Consider the following 21753-nt stretch of genomic DNA (forward strand, 5'->3'; position numbering starts at 1 on the left):
GTTTTCCTAGACTTAGGAATACTGACGCAATACAGTTAGACATCTTCTAAAGGCATTCATTCTCAACATGAAAAGATAATTTCTTGCATATTTTCTAATTGTAGTATATACACATTTAGATGTAGATAGTGTGGGCAACAATGCTGACAGGCCATTAAGCATGTTTAAGATTGTTCTGATGAGAAATTTCCATTTTTTTTTCTTCTCAGTTTGTACACGTATAATCATTTCCAGGATACCCACATGCTACCCAGAATTGAAAGATGCTCAATTTTTCTATTAAAAAAATGAAGTTATAATTTTCTAGTGCAGAGTGACTGCACAGGAAGACTACCATAAGCAATCTACAGGAGCGCTAACGGAAGGTATTTCTGTATTTGATGTGTACTAATTACCCTTCTTCCATTTTAGATAACGTTCCATTTTCAACAATGAACTTTTCTTTAGTCAAGAAATCCCCACGTTTATAAAACCTGAGAGCAATTTCCAGTGAGCTTTATCAGGATAGAGGGGCCAAAAGACCACAGGTATTACTGGGTTATAATCAGTAGGAGGAACTAATTAATCAGCATTATCATGAAACTGCTGCAGGGCAATAGGTTTCAGTAATTAAACATAAATCACGAGGGTATGTTGCAGGCATTATAAAAATAGTGACCTGATTTCACTGGGTATCGACTAGTATTTACAAAGCTACCTGAATTTTTCTGTTGCTCTGCATTGCTGTTAAATAACGAGAGTTCTGATGGTGGGGAAACTTCATTTTTCAAGTGCAGGATGATCCGAGCTGAATAAGAATGATTAAGGGAGGGGAGGAAGGTAGGCCTGGCATCAATTTGAACAAATTTTTCTTTTTCTGAAGGCTCATGTCTCCAAGGTTATGATAATAAAGTCATAAACATGCCAGCCACTTCAAGGGTCTCAGGATTAATGAAGACCAAGAAAGATGAAATGACAAACTGTGAGCCAAGCCACCACTAGTGCAAAGCTCTAACAGAGTAACATATCCGCCACCAGTATTCTCAGCAGCAATATATTTAAATACAAAGAGAACTACGTATACATGGTATTGTCATATAAATATTTCCTTTATTTTTCATGGTTAAAAATTTTTTAAATTTTATTTCTTTATTTAAAAGCATACTTTATTAAAGAAACACTGGAAATGTGGATTCTTCTTGAGAAATAATCTTCCTCTTCACCGACAGATATGAAGAAACCAGATTTCTATACCAACAAATGGAAAATTAACCACTGGTGAGTCTAGTTCCAATCCCAAATCAAGGACACACATGTTAGTACTGATTCTGTCCACTCAGTTAAAACACTCCCATTCCTGAAGTACATTAGCTACTGAAATTCTAAAAATGCTCATTTTCCTGGGTATCCTCTTTTGTCAAAGGGTTTATTATTTATTATGTTATTTACAGTAATTGACATTTACGAAAAGTGGAGAGACCAGAGAAAACACTCCAGAGAATGTAAAACCTTTATCTCTTTTTAAATGTTCTTAGCAGACTATAATACTAAGCGATTATATTTAGCTCTTCATGACTTGAAGGTGTCTTCAATACCTCTTAATCTGCTTTCTCCCTTCAAATTCTTTCCATTCTAAAGAGAACATTTTTGCATCTTAGTACTAATCCTGTAGAATTAAAAAAAAAACAAAAAAACAAAGATTCTATGTTTCATACATTTTGAATTAAAATCACCAAAGCAATAAGGATCATTTTTTTTCTTATTTAAATACTGGTACTTTCTATTATCCCTATTTCAAATTTAGAGTTATATATACATTGTGAAGATGTCCATGTACACAAGTTTCTGCAGAACCTCCAATTTTATTATAAAACTTCTTCCTCACACATATTAGAGAACTATGTATGTTCACTTTCACATGTTTAAACAACCCAAGAAGGGTGGCATATTTTAAAGTTAACAACACTTTTTATCATAAAAACAGACTGAGATCAATGGTGACTCTAGCATTTGGTTACTCTGACTGACTGATTAGCTAGGCTCCTGACTTTTTATATTCATTATTGTTGGCTAATGTGACACTGGATTGTACATATCACATGCATTTTCCAGGAGATAAAGAGGGAATACAAAAAACGCAAATTCTAAGCAGATGATTTTGCTACTTTTAGCACTTCTGGTAAAAGGGCTAGTTGAAGTTAAACAAACAGGAAAGCTATTAACAAAAAGAAAAGTAGGGGACAAGATACCTGTGGATTTCATTTACTCACATTTGCACTGGTCCTCCTTATTGGAGGCTAACTGAAAACAGACCAGACCATGACTTCTAGCTTTATGTTGGTCACTTTCAAATACTCCAATGACACTCTCCAATAATTTTATTATTTCCAGTTTTATGACACCATACTATGCTTTTCACACTGTTTAAATTTCCCATTTCTATAATCCAAATGCCAAAAAATTACTACATTCCCTTATACAGTCAAAAATAGGTTTACTGGAATGTTGTTAGTTATAGCTGAAGGCAGCAACATTTACATTTAGCTTTTGTTACACCCATAAACATGTGAAAATTGCTTGCAAAGCAATTGTAATATGAGAAGAATCTTGCAAATATCAATGGAATGGTTACACACGTCTTTCGGCATAATGATTTGGTACTCTACAGAGGCTCCCTGATCACCAGCCTGACCCCCACCTTGATGCAACAAATGCAAGTCCTTATGCCATTAAAATAACAGTATGAAATATCATTATCATCAGTGTTTAACTATATATACAAATAATGAACTGGCAAGTATCTAGTTTCAAATTAGACCTTTGGAATATGGCAAAATCGAGGCTGGTTATCTTTGCCTTAAACATAATTTTTTTTTCTTTTTTTTTTTGCGGTACGTGGGCCTCTCACTGTTGTGGCCTCTCTCGTTGCGGAGCATAGGCTCCGGACGCGCAGGCTCATCGGCCATGGCTCACGGGCCCAGCAGCTCCACGGCATGTGGGATCCTCCCGGACCGGGGCACGAACCCGTGTCCCCTGCATCGGCAGGCGGACTCTCAACCACTGCGCCACCAGGGCAGCCCCGCCTTAAACATAATTATTAAAAGCACACTTTGTTGGAAGGGAAGAAGATAATGGGATTCTCAATGCTCCAATTTGAAGTGATACTTGCCTCTTAATTTCTTGAAAAAGAAGCTTTGAAAGTTATATACATGGGTTTCATTTAAATTATGCAGCAATCTTTTATTATTATTGTCCCAGATTTTGTTTAATGAAGATCTGTCATCAAATCAAGTACGGTATTTCACAACTATAAGAACTGCAAGAGAAAAAAATGAAAAAGAAACATCAAAGTCAGATTCATATGCTATGTTAGAAACAATACTCCTAAATGTAGCTGTGTCCATTTTGAAAATAGTTAATGAGGACAACTTTTATCTGAAATGATAGATAACAAATGGGAATGGAGAAGCAAAAATATGAAACAACCTAAATGTCTAACATTAGAATTTTGATCAAATAGATTAATATATAACCATAGATTAAAGCAGCTAAAATACTTTTTAAATATTTAATAACATGGGAAAATATTCACAATATATTTATTAGAAAGTATACATATGATCTTAGTTTTTGAAAAACATGTTTATATATTAATAGGAAAAGACTTAAAGTATATACAATAGTTATATTAATAGTAGCTATCTCTGTGTGATAAGAGAACAGTTGGATTTTATTTTCTTCTTTATGTTATTCAACATTCCATGGGTTGATTCTTGGTACTGGCAGTAGTTATGTTCTATAAAGTCATCACAAACACTGAATGAGTAAACACTGAACCACTGCTCTGAGGGGAAACACAGGCTTAAATCCCTGCCAGCCTCTGGCTACAACATTTTTGACAACCAATCCATACATAACCTTGTTTTACATGTTTCTGTGTGAAGACACCTTATTTACTATATACTGTTGGCTTATTAACACTGAACTCCTGTCCAACAGTGCTGTCACTCACGCCTGAACAAAGCTCATCTAACACGTGTATTTCCTCCATAAGACACATCACAGCCTTGCTGTGCTCAGCAACACTAGCCAGCACTGCAGCACCAGTATACTTGGGGGCCTTTTTAAACAGCAAAAGCATCAACAAGACACACAAAAATGTGAGAAACTGTGCACTAACATTCGCTTCTCTGACCGCATCTGCCAATGACTCTGAAAGCATTGGGGTAACTGATCAATGTTAGCTAGTAGGTGAAGTCACAAACACAGAATCCACAAATGATGAGGACTGACTTTTTCTTTAGAACAAAATCTTTTTTTCTGTTTAAAAAGAGTATCACCATGGAATTTTTCAAATGGCTATTCTGAGATACTTTCCAAATCTTTATAAAATCCCTGTAAACAGAGATAAAGAAGCTTTGGAGAAAAGGAGATATTAAAAATGATCTGACCAAAGAAAGACAAATATATGATATCACTTGTATGTGGAATCTAAAAAGTAATACATATGAATCCATATACAAAACAGAAACAGACTCACAGTCATAGAAAACAAACTTCTGGTTATCAAAGAGGAAAGGGGAGGGGGGAGGGACAGATTAGGAATATGGGATTAACAGATACAAGATACTATACTTAAAATAGATAAGCAACAAGGACCTACTATATAGCACAGAGAACTGTATTCAGTATCTTGTAATAACCTAAAATGGAAAATAATCTGAAATAATATATAACTGAATCATTTTGCTGTATACCTGAAACTAACACAACAATGTAAATCAACTACACTAAAAAAATTTTTTTTGAATGATCTGATTTTAAAAAGAATATTAAGGGGAAAAAGGAAGGGCAAGAGTTATGTTTCAATGACTGAAATGAAGCTCAAATCCAAAAGAAAAATTATCATCTGGAGAATTTATCTGGATTTTCCTTCAAACACAATATTATGAAATGCAAGCTGCCATATCTAAAAGTTAAAAATAAATAGAAAATGTGTGTTATGGTCCTGAGCGTTAATAGTAGCCATATTTGGCCTCAAACAAATCACTTAGCCCTGCCTTTGCAGGGGTAGGGGTGGAGGGTAGGACAGAGGTTCTCTTTGAGAATCTGATGAAAGATAGATATACTCTCACCATAAAACTGTACATATACACATTCACATAAAATTTTACATACAATTTATGTGCATTTTCAGAGAGCTACAGATTCTAGGTTAAGAGCTCCTTACTGGAGTCAGAAGTCATTACTCAATCCTGACATTAGTCATACTAGGTCAACTGAATATAAATTAAAAAGGAAATTTAAATGAACTTCAAAACAAATGACACCCCCTCCAAATTAATAATCCAGTAAATACTTACTGATAATCACTAACAAAACGATAACAGCAACCAAAGCCATGATGGCTTTTATCTACAACACACAAAAAGGCATGAGAAAGATTAATGTCTGACTTGTTAATAAAGACTATCTGTTGTGCTTTTTACCACATTACACTAACTCATCATTGGACAGGCTCATTCCTTGAAAGGTTTCCAAATTTTTTCTCATATGAACTTCTGACTATTTGCATCTTTCTGTAATAATCAGAGTTCCCCAAATTTGAGGGTTTTGGCTTGCCTAGATTTTATTGTTTAAGGCTGCAGAGTAAACAGTAATAATCAAAGCCTTTATGGGCCTGCTCTTTTTTGTCTATGATTTCTCACACATTTCTAATCTAAGACCAGGAAAAGAACAATATTTTATCAACTCTGTTCAGAAGTGTCAGGATATTATGAATAAGATTAGCATCCAATACAGATGGTTCAATATATATAGAATAAGGCAGCATTTTTTATAGCACTTATTCTCAAAGTATATTAGAATTCTGTTAGTTTTTGCTCCCCTTACTTTCTTCTTAGCATTTTTATCTTCATTTTGAGGAATATAGTTTATACTTTTCGTGAAGAACCTCATTTAATAAATAACTTGCCTAAGAGCATTCTGTGTGTCAGTTTCACAGTCGAGAAGAGAAACCTTAAGATTAGTCCTTAGCTAGTTAATATTTTAGGTCTACATCACCTCTCTCCATAAAATTGTCACATTCCTCATCTAATCCTAAAATGCATAAATTATAAATTGACTTGATTTTCCTGATGAATTCAAATGAGTCTTGTTTTCACCAAACATTTTCATAGATAATTGATTAAGATGGTTCATTCAGAAAAAAGATACCCAGTTATTATAAACACATAAAACACTCTGATGAATATCACAAACAGCAACTAGAAGTAGCTAATGAAATGTTTCTAAAATAAAACTACTGGCTGCATTTTAGTGGCATTACACTCATGATGAGAACAAAGTGACCAAGAGAATACATGGAGGCGTTCCAATTTGAATACCAGGTGCCTATTAAAATTATTAATTATGATAACCAAAAAATGTAGAAAGTACTTTACACTGTAAAGTACTTTAGTGACCAAGTGATCCAGAGAATATATGGAAGCTCTGCATCTTTTTTTTAAGCTGAAAACATTTCTAAAGTAATGTGGAATTTTACAATAGCTTTTCAACTTTACCAAAAATATATCTTAATTTGCCCTGTTAATTTGTGCTAGCCTTAACATTTAGAAGATTTAAATGGAAATATCAATACCAATTTTAAAATACCTAAATAAACGGAGTTTCTAACGCTGGCCAGGAAACGTTTACAACCAAAAATGGCAGCAATGTATTCATGCATGTCCAAAGTTCTCTTCTTCCAAACAACATAGACAAAAATCTGTTTCTCATTAAACACATAAGAGCCTCAGAGCCCCATAAGATACTTAAGAGAGGTGTCACTGATTCTCTCTCCTCACCCATTGGATAATTCTGTTCACTTACTTATTTTTAAAGTCAGGTTTATTAAAATATACTTTACATACAATAAAATTCACCCTCTTAAAGTTCATTTTGATGCGTTTTGACATACATACAGTTGTCAACCATCACCTTCATAGTCAAACATAAGACATTTTCATCACTCAAAAAGTTCCCTCATGCCCTGCTGTAGTCAATCTCCACCCCTCCATCCTTAGCCACTGGCAACCTCTGATCTCTTTTCTGTCCCTATATCCCTTTCCTTAGCTCTTCCCAAATAATCATTATGAAGTTAATCAAGAAAATGGTAGTGATATAGAGACTATTTAAAAATATAAATTAAAAATAGAATTCAATTTTTCCCCTTAAAAGCATACTATTACTTTGATGTGGACCCCGTAAAGTACAAAATGAAACTCTTTAGATATAGCTAAAAAAAAGCTAGGCAAAATGCACATTATCATTTTGTTAATGGCCACATGAATGAGTCATGTGGGGAGAGGAGGTAGCTCACGGACCTTTTGTTCTTCCAAACTAGTCTGCAGGATAGAAAATTTCTATAGAAATAGAAAATTTATTCATTAAAGAAAAACAGAAAATTTAAATTCTACATAAGGGAGCAATGAAACTTGTTTCTTTCCCTAAGTTCTACTTCTGAAAGTAAGAGGATTCAACAGGTCAACAGACAGAAATAAGCAAATCCAAGGCAACTCTTGAATGAAATCCTTGGCATATGTCCACATCAAGTTTTGAAAGTTATTGCTAAACTTGAAAATGAGAGACTAAAAACAATGTGGTATATCCAAGGTTTTCAACAAAGCCAAAAATGACAAATTTTTATTTTATATCTTATTTCTCCTATCCAAGTACTAACCAGGTCTGACCCTGCTTAGCTTCTGAGATCAGGCAGGTTGAGGGTGGTATGGCATAAGACTGTATCTTATTTCTCTGGAATAATGAGGGACAGTGGGATTTTCTTTTTAGCCCCATTTGCCATATGGATTCTGACACATTAAACTGCTTTTATTTTTTTCTCCATCCAACAGAAAATTGTATTTTTCTCTGGCTTGCTTTCTGTCTTTTAAATATCTCTATGTAATGCTATAGGTTGCTCCAAAGAGGTACTAAAAATAAATTACAAGTTAATATTTCTTACAAGATAAATCTAGAGGAAGCTAAATTATTAATAAAATGTGGATTACTCTCTAAGAAGAAATCCATGAAAACATCCTTTTAGGCACTGCTTGATTCCTTTAGTTATTTCTGACCCATAAGATATTAATTCAACAAATATTTACTGAGTTCCACCATGTCCCAGGTTCAGAAGATATAATAATAAGCAAGACAGCTGTAGTCCCGTTCCCCACAGAGCTTATCCCCTAGAGGCCCTTTTTTCTTCATGTCTTTGAATACCACTGGATATGCTGACAGACCTATCCAATATCTTCCAATTTACTTACTTTGCATCCACGCCACCACATTTGCCTTCGAAGTTGTTTGGATCTGTTGCTAAAAGCAGTTGCATTATCCGATAGGCTTTCTATATCACATAGAGGATGGAGAGAAGGATTAATCAACATAACAGCACTCTTATCTAGTCACACAAACATTAATTTCTACTTCTGCAAATCTATTCCCTTTTAAGCATGAAAACATCTTTCCTTTCCTCTATCCACAAACTCTGGCATTCTGTATTCTAAAAAAAAAAAACAAAAAGTAAAAAATGGCTGCAGGTCAGTTTGCTCAATCCACTTTTACAATAAGAGTAAGAGAAGTCTTCCCAGGGCCTCAATGCTTTCAAATAAACTTATGAATTCTGGTAGAAATACTCTGTAAAAATTCAAATACTTGGCACAACTATAGAAAAAAAAATTTACACATGGAGAAGGCTAGGTTCTTAGAAGATATCAAAAGTGACTGATTTTGAAGCAAAACAATATATTTTTTAAGTGTTTAAGTTTTTTGGTTAAAAAAGTCTGTCAAGGATTAATCAGATATTCACTCAGCCATTCATCATCTAAAAAATATGTGAGTGCCTAATAAGTGCCATGGACTGTTATAAGAACAGAGACTAACATTTGTCAGTAAAGAAATGTTACTAAATCATCAGAGAAAGCATAAGATAAAAATATTAGCTATGTGTGAAATAAGTTTGAAAAGAAGTGATTAGACCTATCCTCCCTGAGATCAGGAGAAATACAAAGCACATCAACGTAACAGGACAAAAGAAAAAAATAATCTAACTCTTCAACAATGAATTTTAATCTTTCCATTCTCAACTGATCAATTAAAGAAATAATACAACAATAAGATGATTCAAAGCAAAGGGAGCTACATACAACTCAATAACAAAAAAGCAAACAACCCAACTGAAAACTGGGCAGAAGACTTAAATAGACATTTCTCCAAAGAAGACATACAGATGGCCAACAGGCACATGAAAAGACGGTCAACATTTCTAATGATTAGAGAAATGCAAATCAAAACTACAATGAGGTACCACCTTGTATCGGTCAGAATGGCCATCATTAAAAAGTCTACAAATGACAAATGCTTAAGAGGGTGTGGAGAAAAGGGAATCCTCCTACACTGTTGGTGGGAATGTAAATTGTGCAGCCACTGTGGAAAACAGTATGGAGGTTCCTCAAAAAACTAAAAATAGAGTTGCCATATGATCCTGCAATCCCACTTCCAGGCATATATCTGGAGGAAACTATAATTGAAAAAGATACATGCACCCCAATGTTCACTGCAGCACTATTTCCAATAGCCAAGACATAGTAACAACTTAAATGTTCATCAACAGATGAATGGATAAAGAAGATGTGGTACATATTACAATGGAATACTATGCCAGAAAAAAGAGTGAAATAATGCCATTTGCAGCAACATGGATGGACCTAGAGATTATTATACTAAGTGAAGTAAGTCAGCAAGAGAAAGACAAATATCATAGGATATCACTTACATTTGGAATCTAAAATATGACACAAATGAACATATCTACGAAACAGAAACACTCACAGACATAGGAAACAGACTTGTGGTTGCCAAGGGTGGGGGGTGGCGGGGTGGGGGAAAGGATGGATTGGGAGTTTGGGATTAGCAGATGCAAACTATTATACACAGAATGAATAAACAACAAGGTCCTACTGTATAGCACAGGGAATTATATTCAATATCCTGTGATAAACCATAATGGAAAAGAATATGAAACAGAATATATATATATATATATGTATAACTGAATCACTTTACTGTACAGTAGAAATGAACACAACATTGTAAATCAACTATACTTGAATAAAATAAATTGTATATTAAAAAAATAAAGTAAAGAGAGCTAAAGTTAAAAACATTAAAACCATAAATGCCATTTTTCCTAAGTCAAGATTCCTAAACTTTGGCTAGAAAAATGCAAGAAGTAAACTATCAAAATACAGATTAATAACATCAAGAATTATATGAAGTATCTGTACCTGATTTGTCCTGTAGTTCATCTAGTCTCTCCCCTCTTTCTATTACCTTTGTAATATTTTCTTGCATGACATCAATGACTTCATCCACCTGGTTCTGAACACTAGTTTAAAAAAAAAGATTAAAAAATAATGCATTCTTCTTTTGAGAATTTTACAGTTTTTGAGACTTTCATTAGACATGATAGAAAACAGCAAGTTCTCAGAGTTATTCAACTCTAAAATGTTTAAGTTTAAGGCTTGTAGCAACAGTCCTTCCATTTGTGGGCTTGATTACTCAGGCAATTAAAAGACAACATGATACAAATAAAGTAATATTTAACTTATAGTTTATTCTTAACCCTGTTTCTTCAAATTAAATATACTGTCAGAATGCTCAGTAACTGCAGAATTTAGCCAAATAGCTTGACTCTATGTAATCCGTTTCATTTTCTTTTCAATAGGCCACTGAGGCATCACATAGACACAGCTATAAGCTACTTTTGCTATACATATAGTTCACACACTAAGGCTAACAAAAGTTTGCCCAGGTATGTTAAAAGCCTATGAAAAATATTCAGTTTCCAAAATGGAAAGGTACAGTATGCTCTAGGACACTAAGGCTCAGTGGGTATAACTCTTCACAGCTCATCAGTTTCCTCTTAAACAGGGTTTAAAACAATGAGCAACACTTGGGAGGGTTTTCAAGCACCCACGAAGGAGCAAAGAGGAAACATTTTTGGTTGTTCTTCAAAATGAAAATATGATTTTCTTCTTTATATCAAGTGATGAGAGCCTGTTCCAACCAAACTTCAGACTGTTCAGTGAAGATTTTTTTTTTAATAAATTTATTTATTTATGGCTGCGTTGGGTCTTTGTTGCTGCGTGCGGGCTTTCTAGTTGCAATGAGCAGGGGCTACGCTTCGTTGTGGTGCGTGGGCTTCTCATTGCAGTGGCTTCTCTTGTTGCAGAGCATGGGCTCTAGGTGCATGGGCTCAGTAGTTGTGGCGCATGGGCTTAGTTGCTCCGCGGCATGTGGGATCTTCCCGGACCAGGGCTCAAATCCGTGTCTCCTGCATTGGCAGGCGGATTCTTAACCACTGCGCCACCAGGGAAGTCCCATGTTCAATGAAGATTTAAACTAAATTCAAAAATTTAATAATTGGACCTCAGCTGCCTACTCTCACTCAGAAGTTACCCCCAGAGTACATAAACATAGAAATGATTAAGTGTCTAGTTTTCCTCTGTTGCTTCAATCATTTGACAAATGTCTAGTTTTCCCCTGTTACTTCAATCATTTGACAAAATGTTACCTTAAATTAGTTTATGGAATAAGTCATGCCAGAGCAATATTTAAAAGGAGAAATAAAATGAACTCACAGTTCTTATAACTCAAAAACTGTTTAAAATATAAAAACTGTTTAAAGTGAATTACTAGCAACTATAAGTAGATATATGTTTTAAATAAATAAGGATATGCAATTATTCTTTCTAGTCAGGGAAGTGTATCAATTTATCAAATATCACCTAGGAAGCTTTTAAAAAAATTTCACAATACACATCTCCTCACTGCCCCTCTACTCTATAGTGAGTTGGGAGTAAGGCAGGACATGTGTAATTTTGAAAAAGAGTTCTATCCCTTCCCTGCCACGAAGATATATCTTCAAAAAGTTTGCTTTAAAAACAAATGAAGGCCCATTTAGACACATACGGGTTCGTAAGAAGCATCCTCAGATTCAAGTAGAATTACTACGTTTGATGATAGTCACCCCCCCTCCCATGTTAAAAGCACCCACTGATTATCCACACATAGACTTCAGGGTTCATCATAGCTTCCTAGAGTTCTGTGCCTCTCACACAGTATTCTACTAAACTGTATAAAACTGAAGCACAACTAAAGTGGGACATGGAGAATTCCCTTCTGCCCACACAGAGCTGAAAGAGCCCCCACATGTCTAAGAGGTCTTGTTGCAACTCCTAAGCAGACAGCTAAAGATGTAAAATCTTATACAAGAACAATGGCACAAATACTGCAGCAATTTATTCAATAAATAATTAAGAAGAGCTTACTATGTACTGTTCTAGGCACTAGGAAAACAATACTGAACGAAGCAGACAATAATTCTGGCTCTCATGGAACGTATGCTTAAATGTGCAATGAATGCACTTCATTAACCTTCAGAGTTGTTTAACAGTCTGTGTCTAACCCATTACTGTATATTGTTTACAGCATTTAACACTAAGCGAAAGTATTTATTTATTTACATGCTTATTTCCTGTCTCTCCCCATTAGAAGGTAAGTTCAACAAATGCAGAGACCTTGCCTACTTTGTTCACTTTTGTAGCCCCAGTACCTGTAACATTGCTTGGGAAAGAGTATGCACTTAATACTTAACAGCTGAATAAGTGAACAGTTTGGGTATAAGTCCTGCAAAGCACATCCAGCTACTTAAGAAAGAGTTATAAGGCAGATATAAGAATGTAGAGGTCTCCATTTAACTATAATGGAAGCAGAGCTATTGTTTATCAAGGGCCAATCTTGAAATTCCTAGGTAGTTATTTTCCATCATATGCAAGAGATAATAGCCTAAAGTAAGGTGCAGCACAGTGGAAATGGACAGAATGTACGGCAGCACCTACACATAATCAGATTATAGCTATTATGGATATTAATATACCTATACTACATGTGATTTTAAAACAAAACCAAAATAACTGAAGGAATCATTATGGTCCCAGAATCCCTATAAGCAAGACTCCATGAATAATACAGGCAGATTAATTGGAATAGAATTCATAAAATTACAGATTAAGTCTTACTAGATTATGATAAACCTAGGGGTATTACCTCAACAACATGACACACATGTAATCTCTATGGCTAATGGAAACCACCCAACATTTTAATTTTTCCTGCCAAGTGATTAATAAATTATTGTTACTTTCTCCTTCACATATTACTATCCACTGGTATAACCCTCTTAATCCAGCTACTGTATAACTGTCATTCAATCTTAAGATAACGGAACATCTCATGACTGTGCTTCTATATTTCAAGATATTTTCATGCCCAGAACACAACTTTTATAGGAAAAAAAAGGAAGAAAATCATCTACTTATTTACTTTAATATAAAGGATAATTTTTAAAAAAACAAGTGGAAGGGGACCTCTCTGGTGGTCCAGTGGTTAAGACTCCACGTTCCCAATGCAGGGGGCCCAGGTTCGATCCCTAGTCAGGGAACTAGATCCCACATGCCACAACTAAGAGCCCGCATGCCACAACCAAAGATCCAGCAAGTTGCAACTAAAGATCCTGCATGTGACAATGAAGATCCCACGTGACGCAACTGAGACCCGGCACAGCCAAATAAATAAATAAATATTTTTTTTAAAAGTGAAAACATATTTCCCCATGATTTCTTACATTTTCATAGTAGTTACAATACTTTGATTTCTACTTTATGTTGGTCTTATCCTCACTATTATACTGTAAATGCCTTAAAAACAGAGATTGTCCCACTCATCTGTTTCCCAGGTCATGTGAAATGTGCCTAGTAGAAAATAGGCATTCAACAAATATTTTCTGATCTGAATTAAGTATTTCATTTATTCAAAAATATATATTAAGGAGTTATTATTATCCTACGCATTGAGGATACTGATGTGAATGTTTTGATCCTCAGCAAGATTACAGTCTAGTGGGGAGCACTGGTAGCTACGATTATATTACCATATGTCAAGTGCCATAATGGAAGGAAACACATGGTATCAGTCGTGCAGCCTAGATGAATCCAGCCTGGACCAGAGATGGCATCAAGATCCTGCTGCTGAATTTTGAGAGGTTAAGAGTGAACTGGGCAGAGTAAAAAAGGTGATGGATGGTGGGAAAGTTCTAGGCTAAAGGAATAACAGGAGGGGATATTTCAGGAACCAATGATTACCTGGATATGGGTGATGGAGCTGGGGCAAGAAAAGGGTAGAGAACTTCTAGATTTATAATTTGAGCAACTGAGTAGATGATGGTCATTAACTGAAATAGAAAATTAAGAACTCAAAGAAAAAGCAAGTTTTTGAAGGAGGGGGTGGAGATTTATTTCCTGTTAGAGTCATATAGTAGAAGAAAGGACACAAGAGAGAACATACTCAGGAAAATATCAAGACATGTAGAGAAAAGACATTTTAACATTGTTTTAGTAATTTATTTATTTATTTTTGCTGTGTTGGGTCTTTGTTTCTGTGCGAGTGCTTTCTCTAGTTGTGGCAAGCGGGGGCCACTCTTCACCGCGGTGCACAGGCCTCTCACTATCGCAGCCTCTCTTGTTGTGGACCACAGGCTCCAGACGTGCAGGCTCAGTAGTTGTGGCTCACGGGCCTAGTTGCTCCGCGGCATGTGGGATCCTCCCAGACCAACTCGTGTCCCCTGCATTATTAGGCAGATTCTCAACCACTGCGCCACCAGGGAAGCCCTTAACATTGTTTTAAATCCTGCTTAGAGTCTGACAGCACTTGTGTTCCTGAGATGTCTCTATTCTAATTATCACCACTACAGGGAAGCCGCGTGGTATAGTGTAGAGAGGCCAGGCTCTGGACACAGACAGATCTGGGTTTGCAATTCAGCGTTATCACTTACTATGTATGTGGCTTTGCAAGTCATTTTGCAAGCCTCTTTGAGCCTCATATTTTCTCACCTTTGAAATGAAGATGATAATCTTTCCCTTATGAGAATTAGATGTGACAAGTGTGTTTTAAACACTTAGCACGGTTCCTAACACTTAGCATGTGTTTAATGTCAGTGTTCTTCCATTAAGGAAAAAAAAAGCTCATGCTCTGCAACACACACTCATCTGTTATTTTATAAAGAAAATATTTATTTTCACAGTTAACACCCCCATCTTGTGGCCTCTTAAGGTACTGTTGACAAAAAGTTTTAAATATGTGCTGTATTTTTGCACATATATATATACACACACACACATACATATATACTATATGTAGTATATATGCTGTATTTTTGCAATTATATATATACACATATAGTATATATGTACATATATACGTATATATGTACATATATACGTATATATGTGTATATATGTGTATCTGTTCATCATAGAACATTCCTTGGGGGAATAAAGTTAAACTTGCTGGACCAAGGCTATAGATAGGAGATTTCCTACTTGTGGCAGAGAATGTCTACAATTCATTGGAGTGGCATTTATAATGCTACTATTTAATTTAAAAGCAAAGGAAACATTCCAAAGAGAATCATAAATTTTTTATATAGGCATGTGACTATTTAAAATCTTTCCCAAAAATCTTCCCTGAAAAGTGACATTGGAATACTAAAGAACCCATTAAAAGGACCTACTGTATCAGCACAGGGAACTATATTCAATATCTTGTAACAACCTATAATGGAAAAGAATCTGAAAAAGAATACATATATATGTACAACTGAATCACTGTGCTGTACACCTGAAATTAAACATTGTAAATCAACTTATACTTCAATTAAAAAAAGAAAGTGACACTGGGCATTTTTGTGGGATTAATCTGCTATCAACATGTCAGTCAAATGCAGACAAAGCAACAATGTTGCTGATCCACACATCAAAAAAACACCCTGGGGCTTCCCTGGTGGCGCAGTGGTTGGGAGTCTGCCTGCCGATGCAGGGGACGCGGGTTCGTGCCCCGGTCCGGGGGGATCCCACGTGCCGCGGAGCGGCTGGGCCAGTGAGCCATGGCCGCTGGGCCTGCGCGTGCGAAGCCTGTGCTCTGCAACGGGAGAGACTGCGGCAGAGAGGCCCGCGTACCGGGAAGAAAAAAAAAAACCACCTTGTATGGAAACGTTACACATTAAGCGGTGACAACACACCTTAAAGAAACTCACCAGTGCTCCCAATTTTAGTTACTAAACAAATGCCAGGAATCTGTCCTTGGGCAAGTAGCGTAGCAGGTTGTGCTCCACCATTTGGGGCCACTTTGGGCACATGCCTGAGTCATGCCCTGGTTAGATAAACACTCATGGGGTTGTGCCAAAGGTTAATTTGTGTGTTTTGATGACTGACCATTTTCTGAGTACGTATGATAAGCCTTCAGCTCTAGAGTAAGAGCCATTACACTTCCTCAATAGTGCCTTACTGTTCTAAAATTCTGTGATCACCAACGTTATTATGGTAATTTAATATGCACATATACACATTCACGTGCATGTGTGCTTGGCACTTACTAACACAGACATATCCTGCAATGCCCACTCTGTACAACTGGCACTGGTTTTGTACAGCTGTACAAAACTGTACAGCTGGAAAGTCAGCTGACTTTCTGTACAGCTGGAAAGTCATACTCAAAAGACTCACTGGGCCACACTCAGTACCAGGCTCACTCTGCAGAGGATGTCAGACAGGAAATGAAGCACATTGGCAGGGAAAAAAACAGGTGTGTCATCAGTGGAGTCCTCTTCTCCTGTGGCAGCTGAGGTATATATGTGGGTGGATAGAGAAGTCACTCTGGCTCAGAAGGGCAACCGTTCTGCCATGGCATCCTCGCAAACTTGAATGCCTTGTGATCCTTCCAAAGATGAGGATGAGTGGCTTCTGAGGCCATCTCCCACTCACCTCCCCATCTCCCCTAGGAGACTGTCATGAGACAGTTTCTTATCACCTCCCAGGTTCTGATGACATATAAGGCTTTCGGCAGGATATACCTGCAGACTATAAAACCACTTAGCTGCAGGCAAGAACTGGCTCCTTTGTAATAGGGCATCTCACTTTTCATACTGTAGCCACCTGGACCCCTCTATTTTGGTATCATCATTTTTGGTGTTTAGGACAAGAACCCAGGGAGCTGGCACCTTTGGCTACTCTTCCTTTGACAATCTATGTGAGTAATAAACTGTCTGAATCTCAGTGGCTCATTGTATCTTTACTGGCTGAATCAGACACTTGAAGCAGCAGAGACTCTCTTCTGCTGGCCTTGAAGAAGCAAGCACTGTGGGTTGTACAGGTGCAGGGAAGTGCATCCTGTCAACAACTACCTGAGCTTACTCAGGAGCTTCAGATGAGATCAAAGCCCTGGCAACACCTCAATTTCAGCCTTGTGAGACCCTGCAGAGGGCCCACCTAAGCAGTGACTGAACGCCTGACCCATGGAAAACGTGAGATGATGAATGTTTGCTGTTTTAGGCTGCTAGGTTCAGGGTAACTTGTTATACAGCAATAGAAAATGAAAACATCCCATTTAGTAGTCAAATCAATTTGTTGGTACCTTGCTTCTGTATTACAGAATCCATTAGCTAGGATCAGGATAAATGTGGACCTATTTCTTCACAACAACCACTACCTGACTAAAGCCCAAGTATCTAATGAATAACTTTTTTCTTTTTTAAACTGTGGTTTATTATTTATTTATTTATTTTTGTCACATCACGCAGCATGAGGGATCTTAGTTCCCCCAAGAGGGATCGAACCCATGCTTCCTGCAGTGGAAGCGTGGAGTCTTAACCACTGGACCACCAGGAAAGTCCCTCATCAATAACTTGATATCCCATTACAGTACCCTTCCCACTATGTGCCATCTATATCCAGACTTAGGGTAGCAACTACCCCTCCTTAGATCCTGAACCTGGGCCATTCAGTTTATCTTCCAGTTTATCTTTTATAGCTCGGTACGTTTCCGGGCCTATTTCACTGCTCCATTCATTCCTTCTCCCTTCTTGCCAGGACTCATATGATTCTAATGTTAGATACATTCACTACAGCATTATCCACCAGCTACCATCAACAATATATACAGAAAAGCTCTAAACTGAAAATTAATGAGCCATAAAACTTAGATCAATAAATGGATTAGGATAAGTAATAGATATGAACAAATTCTGGAAGTATATAAACAAGATACTGTACTTCAGAAAACTAAATCTATTATATTACTTTTATTATCATGCTGAAAATGGGAATCAAGCTATAGATTTAAAACCAAAATAGACCTTGAGATTATGCTAAATAAATGAATTTGATATATAATAATTAAATTAAGAAAACCAACAACCAGGAATTGCATCTCCTTAGCTATAATTAAGAGGTAAATTTGTGAAAATGAAAAGAATGACTGGGTTTTTACAACCTAGTAGTAATATTAGTCTACATCAAGGCTCAGCAAATTTTTCTGTAAAGGGCCAGACAGATAATAGAGAGTTTAGATTTTGTGGGCCATAAGGTCTCTGTCACAACTACTCAAATCTGTCACTGTAGTTTGAAAGCAGCCAATATATCTATAGGAATGGCTGTGTTTCAATAAAACTTTACAAAAACAGGTGGCAGCCAGATTTGGCTCATATGCTGTAGTTTGCCAACCCCTGGTCCTTGTAGAAATATGATAATCATTTAAACAAATGAGTGTCTCACAAACTTACTGCTTAATTTTTTCATTTCTAGGTCCAAATCTTGGTCCAGATGGTCCCCTTCTGAAAACAAAACACCAAGTACATATTAATGAGAGCATTAAAACAAACCCCAAAACAGAAAACACACACACTTGCTGAATTCTAAACATGGATCATTTATCATAAGGAACCACATATTACTGGTACTGATGGAACCTAATGATATTTAATCATGTCTGTACTTCACTGGTACTTAGTGCAGGCCATCACAACTTAATTCTTCTGAATGTTATCACTTTTAATATAATTGTTAGTTATACACAGGTAGTTTTAATCATTAAACTCTGAAATACCATAAAACTAAAGTGCCAGTGACTATGAATAACTTTATGATCAATTATAGAACACTAGAAGTCCAACTACCTTGAATTTAGGCTCTAATGAAATGCTGATTTGGGGGATGGATGTAGAGAAAAATCCATTCAAAACACTAAAATTTTTCAAGTATGTTTTTTGATTACTCATCTTAAAACTTAGCAACATAACTAAAGGGAAATTTAAGAGTCTATGTAAATATTAACATTTCTCAAATTATTATCTCTCCATTATAGTCGAGTGTTGTATCATTTAAACCAATCCATTTTAATAATCTAAAAATTAAAATTTTTTGATGTTTTAAGTAATTTTCCATCTTCTGATGATAGAAAATAAGGTATAAACCATAAAACTCAAAAAAGAATAGGTTCTGTACCAATTAAACACTAATTTCCCATTTCCCCCTCCTCCCAGCCCTTGGCAACCTCCGTTCTACTTTGTGTCTCTATGAATTTGATTACTCTAGGCCTCAGATAAGAAGAATCATGTAAAATGTATCCTTTTGTGACCAGCTTCTTTCACTTAGCATAATTAATGTCTTCAAGGTTCATCCATGTTGTAGCATGTGTCAGAATTTCCTTCCTTTTTAATACTGAGTACTATGCCATTGTATGTACATACCATATTTTGTTTATCTATCTTTCCACTGACGGACACTTGGGTTACTTCTACCTTTTGGCAATTATGAATAATCCTGCTATGAACAGGATTATTGTTCATAATAATCAACAGGTGTTAATTAATTTTTTTTTTTTTTTTTTTGCGGTATGTGGGCCTCTCACTGTTGTGGCCTCTCCCGTTGCGGAGCACAGGCTCCTAACACACAGGCTCAGCGGCCATGGCTCACAGGCCCAGCCGCTCTGCGGCATGTGGGATTTTCCCGGACCAGGGCACGAACCCGCGTCCCCTGCATCGGCAGGCGGACTCTCAACCACTGTGCCACCAGGGAAGCCCGTGTTGATTAATTTTTTAAAAATTATTTCAGAAATTTTATTAGCTCTGTCTCCCTTTCAATACATAGACAGAAACACAGGGTGTGGTAGTGTGCCGGTTTTGTCGTCAGGCCCTTTGGAAGATGTACAGCATTATTTGGGAGTGAACCTCCAGTGTACAGTTAGACTGAAAAGTTTTTGTTTCTCACTTACATTCGCGTGATCACTTGTTTAGCCAAAGCATCTGACCTTTTCAATACTGAGTCCTTTGTTGACAGGTAGCTGTTGCTCTAGTCTAAGGCTTCTCACTGTAATTGGCACTATGAGCAATTAGCTTTTTGACTCTGGAAACCTTGTTACCTGTAGGAAATTATCTTCCCACTTCATCTGACTTTCCTGCCAAAAATGATACTATTTCCTGTTATTGGATTTGATTTCCATCCTGCAGTCTCTTTTTGCCAATTGCTTCATGGCTGTCAATTACTTTTTATAAAATGTTTTATACAATGTTTTTTATTTGGGGAAAAAAAGCCTCTATAAAAAACTCCACAACATTATAGCAAAGTGGGAGGTAAATGTTTCCTCCCAGGCATACCCTTCTGGAGGTATGAGCCTCCAGAGAAAACTCCTGCAACAATATGTCATCCTTCCTGATTTTGCAAATAAAACCAAGGTCCTTTCTAATCAAAACTGCAAAGGACTGACCAGGTTAATTAATTCTGACAGAGCATCAAGACAATCCAACAGGGAAAAGATAATCTTTCCATCAAATGGTGGTGGAACAGTTGGATATCCATATGCTCCCTGGCCCCCCCAAAATGATCCTTCACCCTTAACTCAACCATATATAAAAAAATTAACTTATAATAGATTATAGACCTAAATGTCAAAGTCAAAACAATAAAACTTTTGGAAGAAAACAAAGAAGAAAATCTTAGAACCTTTAGGTTTGGCAAAGATTTCTTAAATAAAAACAATGAAAGGAAAAATTTAATAAACTAATTTCATCAAAATCAAAACTCTGCTCTTCAAAAGACACAGTTATGAAAATGAAAAGATTCAATTACAGACTGGGAGTAAATATCTGTAAAACATATATCTGACAAAGAACTTGTATCTTGAATATGTAAAAAACTCACAACTTAATAAGACAAACTTAGAAATGGGCAAAAGATTTTTAACATGTACATCATCAAAGAAGATATAAGGGGCTTCCCTGGTGGCACAGTGGTTAAGAATCCGCCTGCCAACGCAGGGGACATGGGTTCGAGCCCTGGCCCGGGAAGATCCCACATGCCACGGAGCAACTAGGCCCTTGAGCCACAACTACTAAGCCTGTGCTCTAGAGCCCACGAGCCATAACTACTGAGCCCATGTGCCACAACTACTGGATGCTGCGCGCCTAGTCCCCATGCTCCACAACAAGAGAAGCCACTGAAACAACAAAGAGTAGCCTCCGCTCGCCGCAACTAGAGAATGCCCGCACACAGCAATGAAGACCCAACATAGCCAAAAGTAAATAAATAAAAAGAAGATATAAGGATGGCAAATACACACAAAAGATGTTCAGCATAATTTGTAATTATGGAAATGCAAATTAAAACTGTATGGGATACCACTATACACCCACAAGAGTGGCTAAAATTAAAAGACTGACCACATGCAGTGCTGATGAGGATCTGGAGCAACTAGAACCCCCATACAGTACTGGTAGGAATATAAAATGGTACACAACTTTGGGAAACATACACCAGCCATTCCACTCCTATTTACCCAAGAGAA

At 36.5% G+C, this 21753-nt stretch overlaps 1 protein-coding gene across 2 annotated transcripts in view; it reads right to left on the bottom strand.

Moving 5' to 3' along the window:
* Positions 1-1069: 1069 nt before the first annotated feature.
* Positions 1070-21753, bottom strand: part of VAMP4 (vesicle associated membrane protein 4) — a 30196-nt gene continuing 9512 nt past the window's right edge. For both annotated transcript variants that reach the window (XM_082652820.1, XM_082652821.1), the window contains 5 exons: positions 18695-18745; positions 10305-10405; positions 8286-8365; positions 5343-5394; positions 1070-3295 (listed from right to left, as the gene is read on the bottom strand). In XM_082652820.1, the coding sequence (XP_082508946.1) occupies positions 3267-3295; positions 5343-5394; positions 8286-8365; positions 10305-10405; positions 18695-18745 (313 nt within the window). In that variant the 3' untranslated portion in view covers positions 1070-3266. The remainder of the gene's footprint in view (positions 3296-5342; positions 5395-8285; positions 8366-10304; positions 10406-18694; positions 18746-21753) is intronic.

Source organism: Grampus griseus, assembly GCF_964374135.1.
Source record: "Grampus griseus genome assembly, chromosome: 1".
NCBI classification, from domain to species: domain Eukaryota; kingdom Metazoa; phylum Chordata; class Mammalia; order Artiodactyla; family Delphinidae; genus Grampus; species Grampus griseus.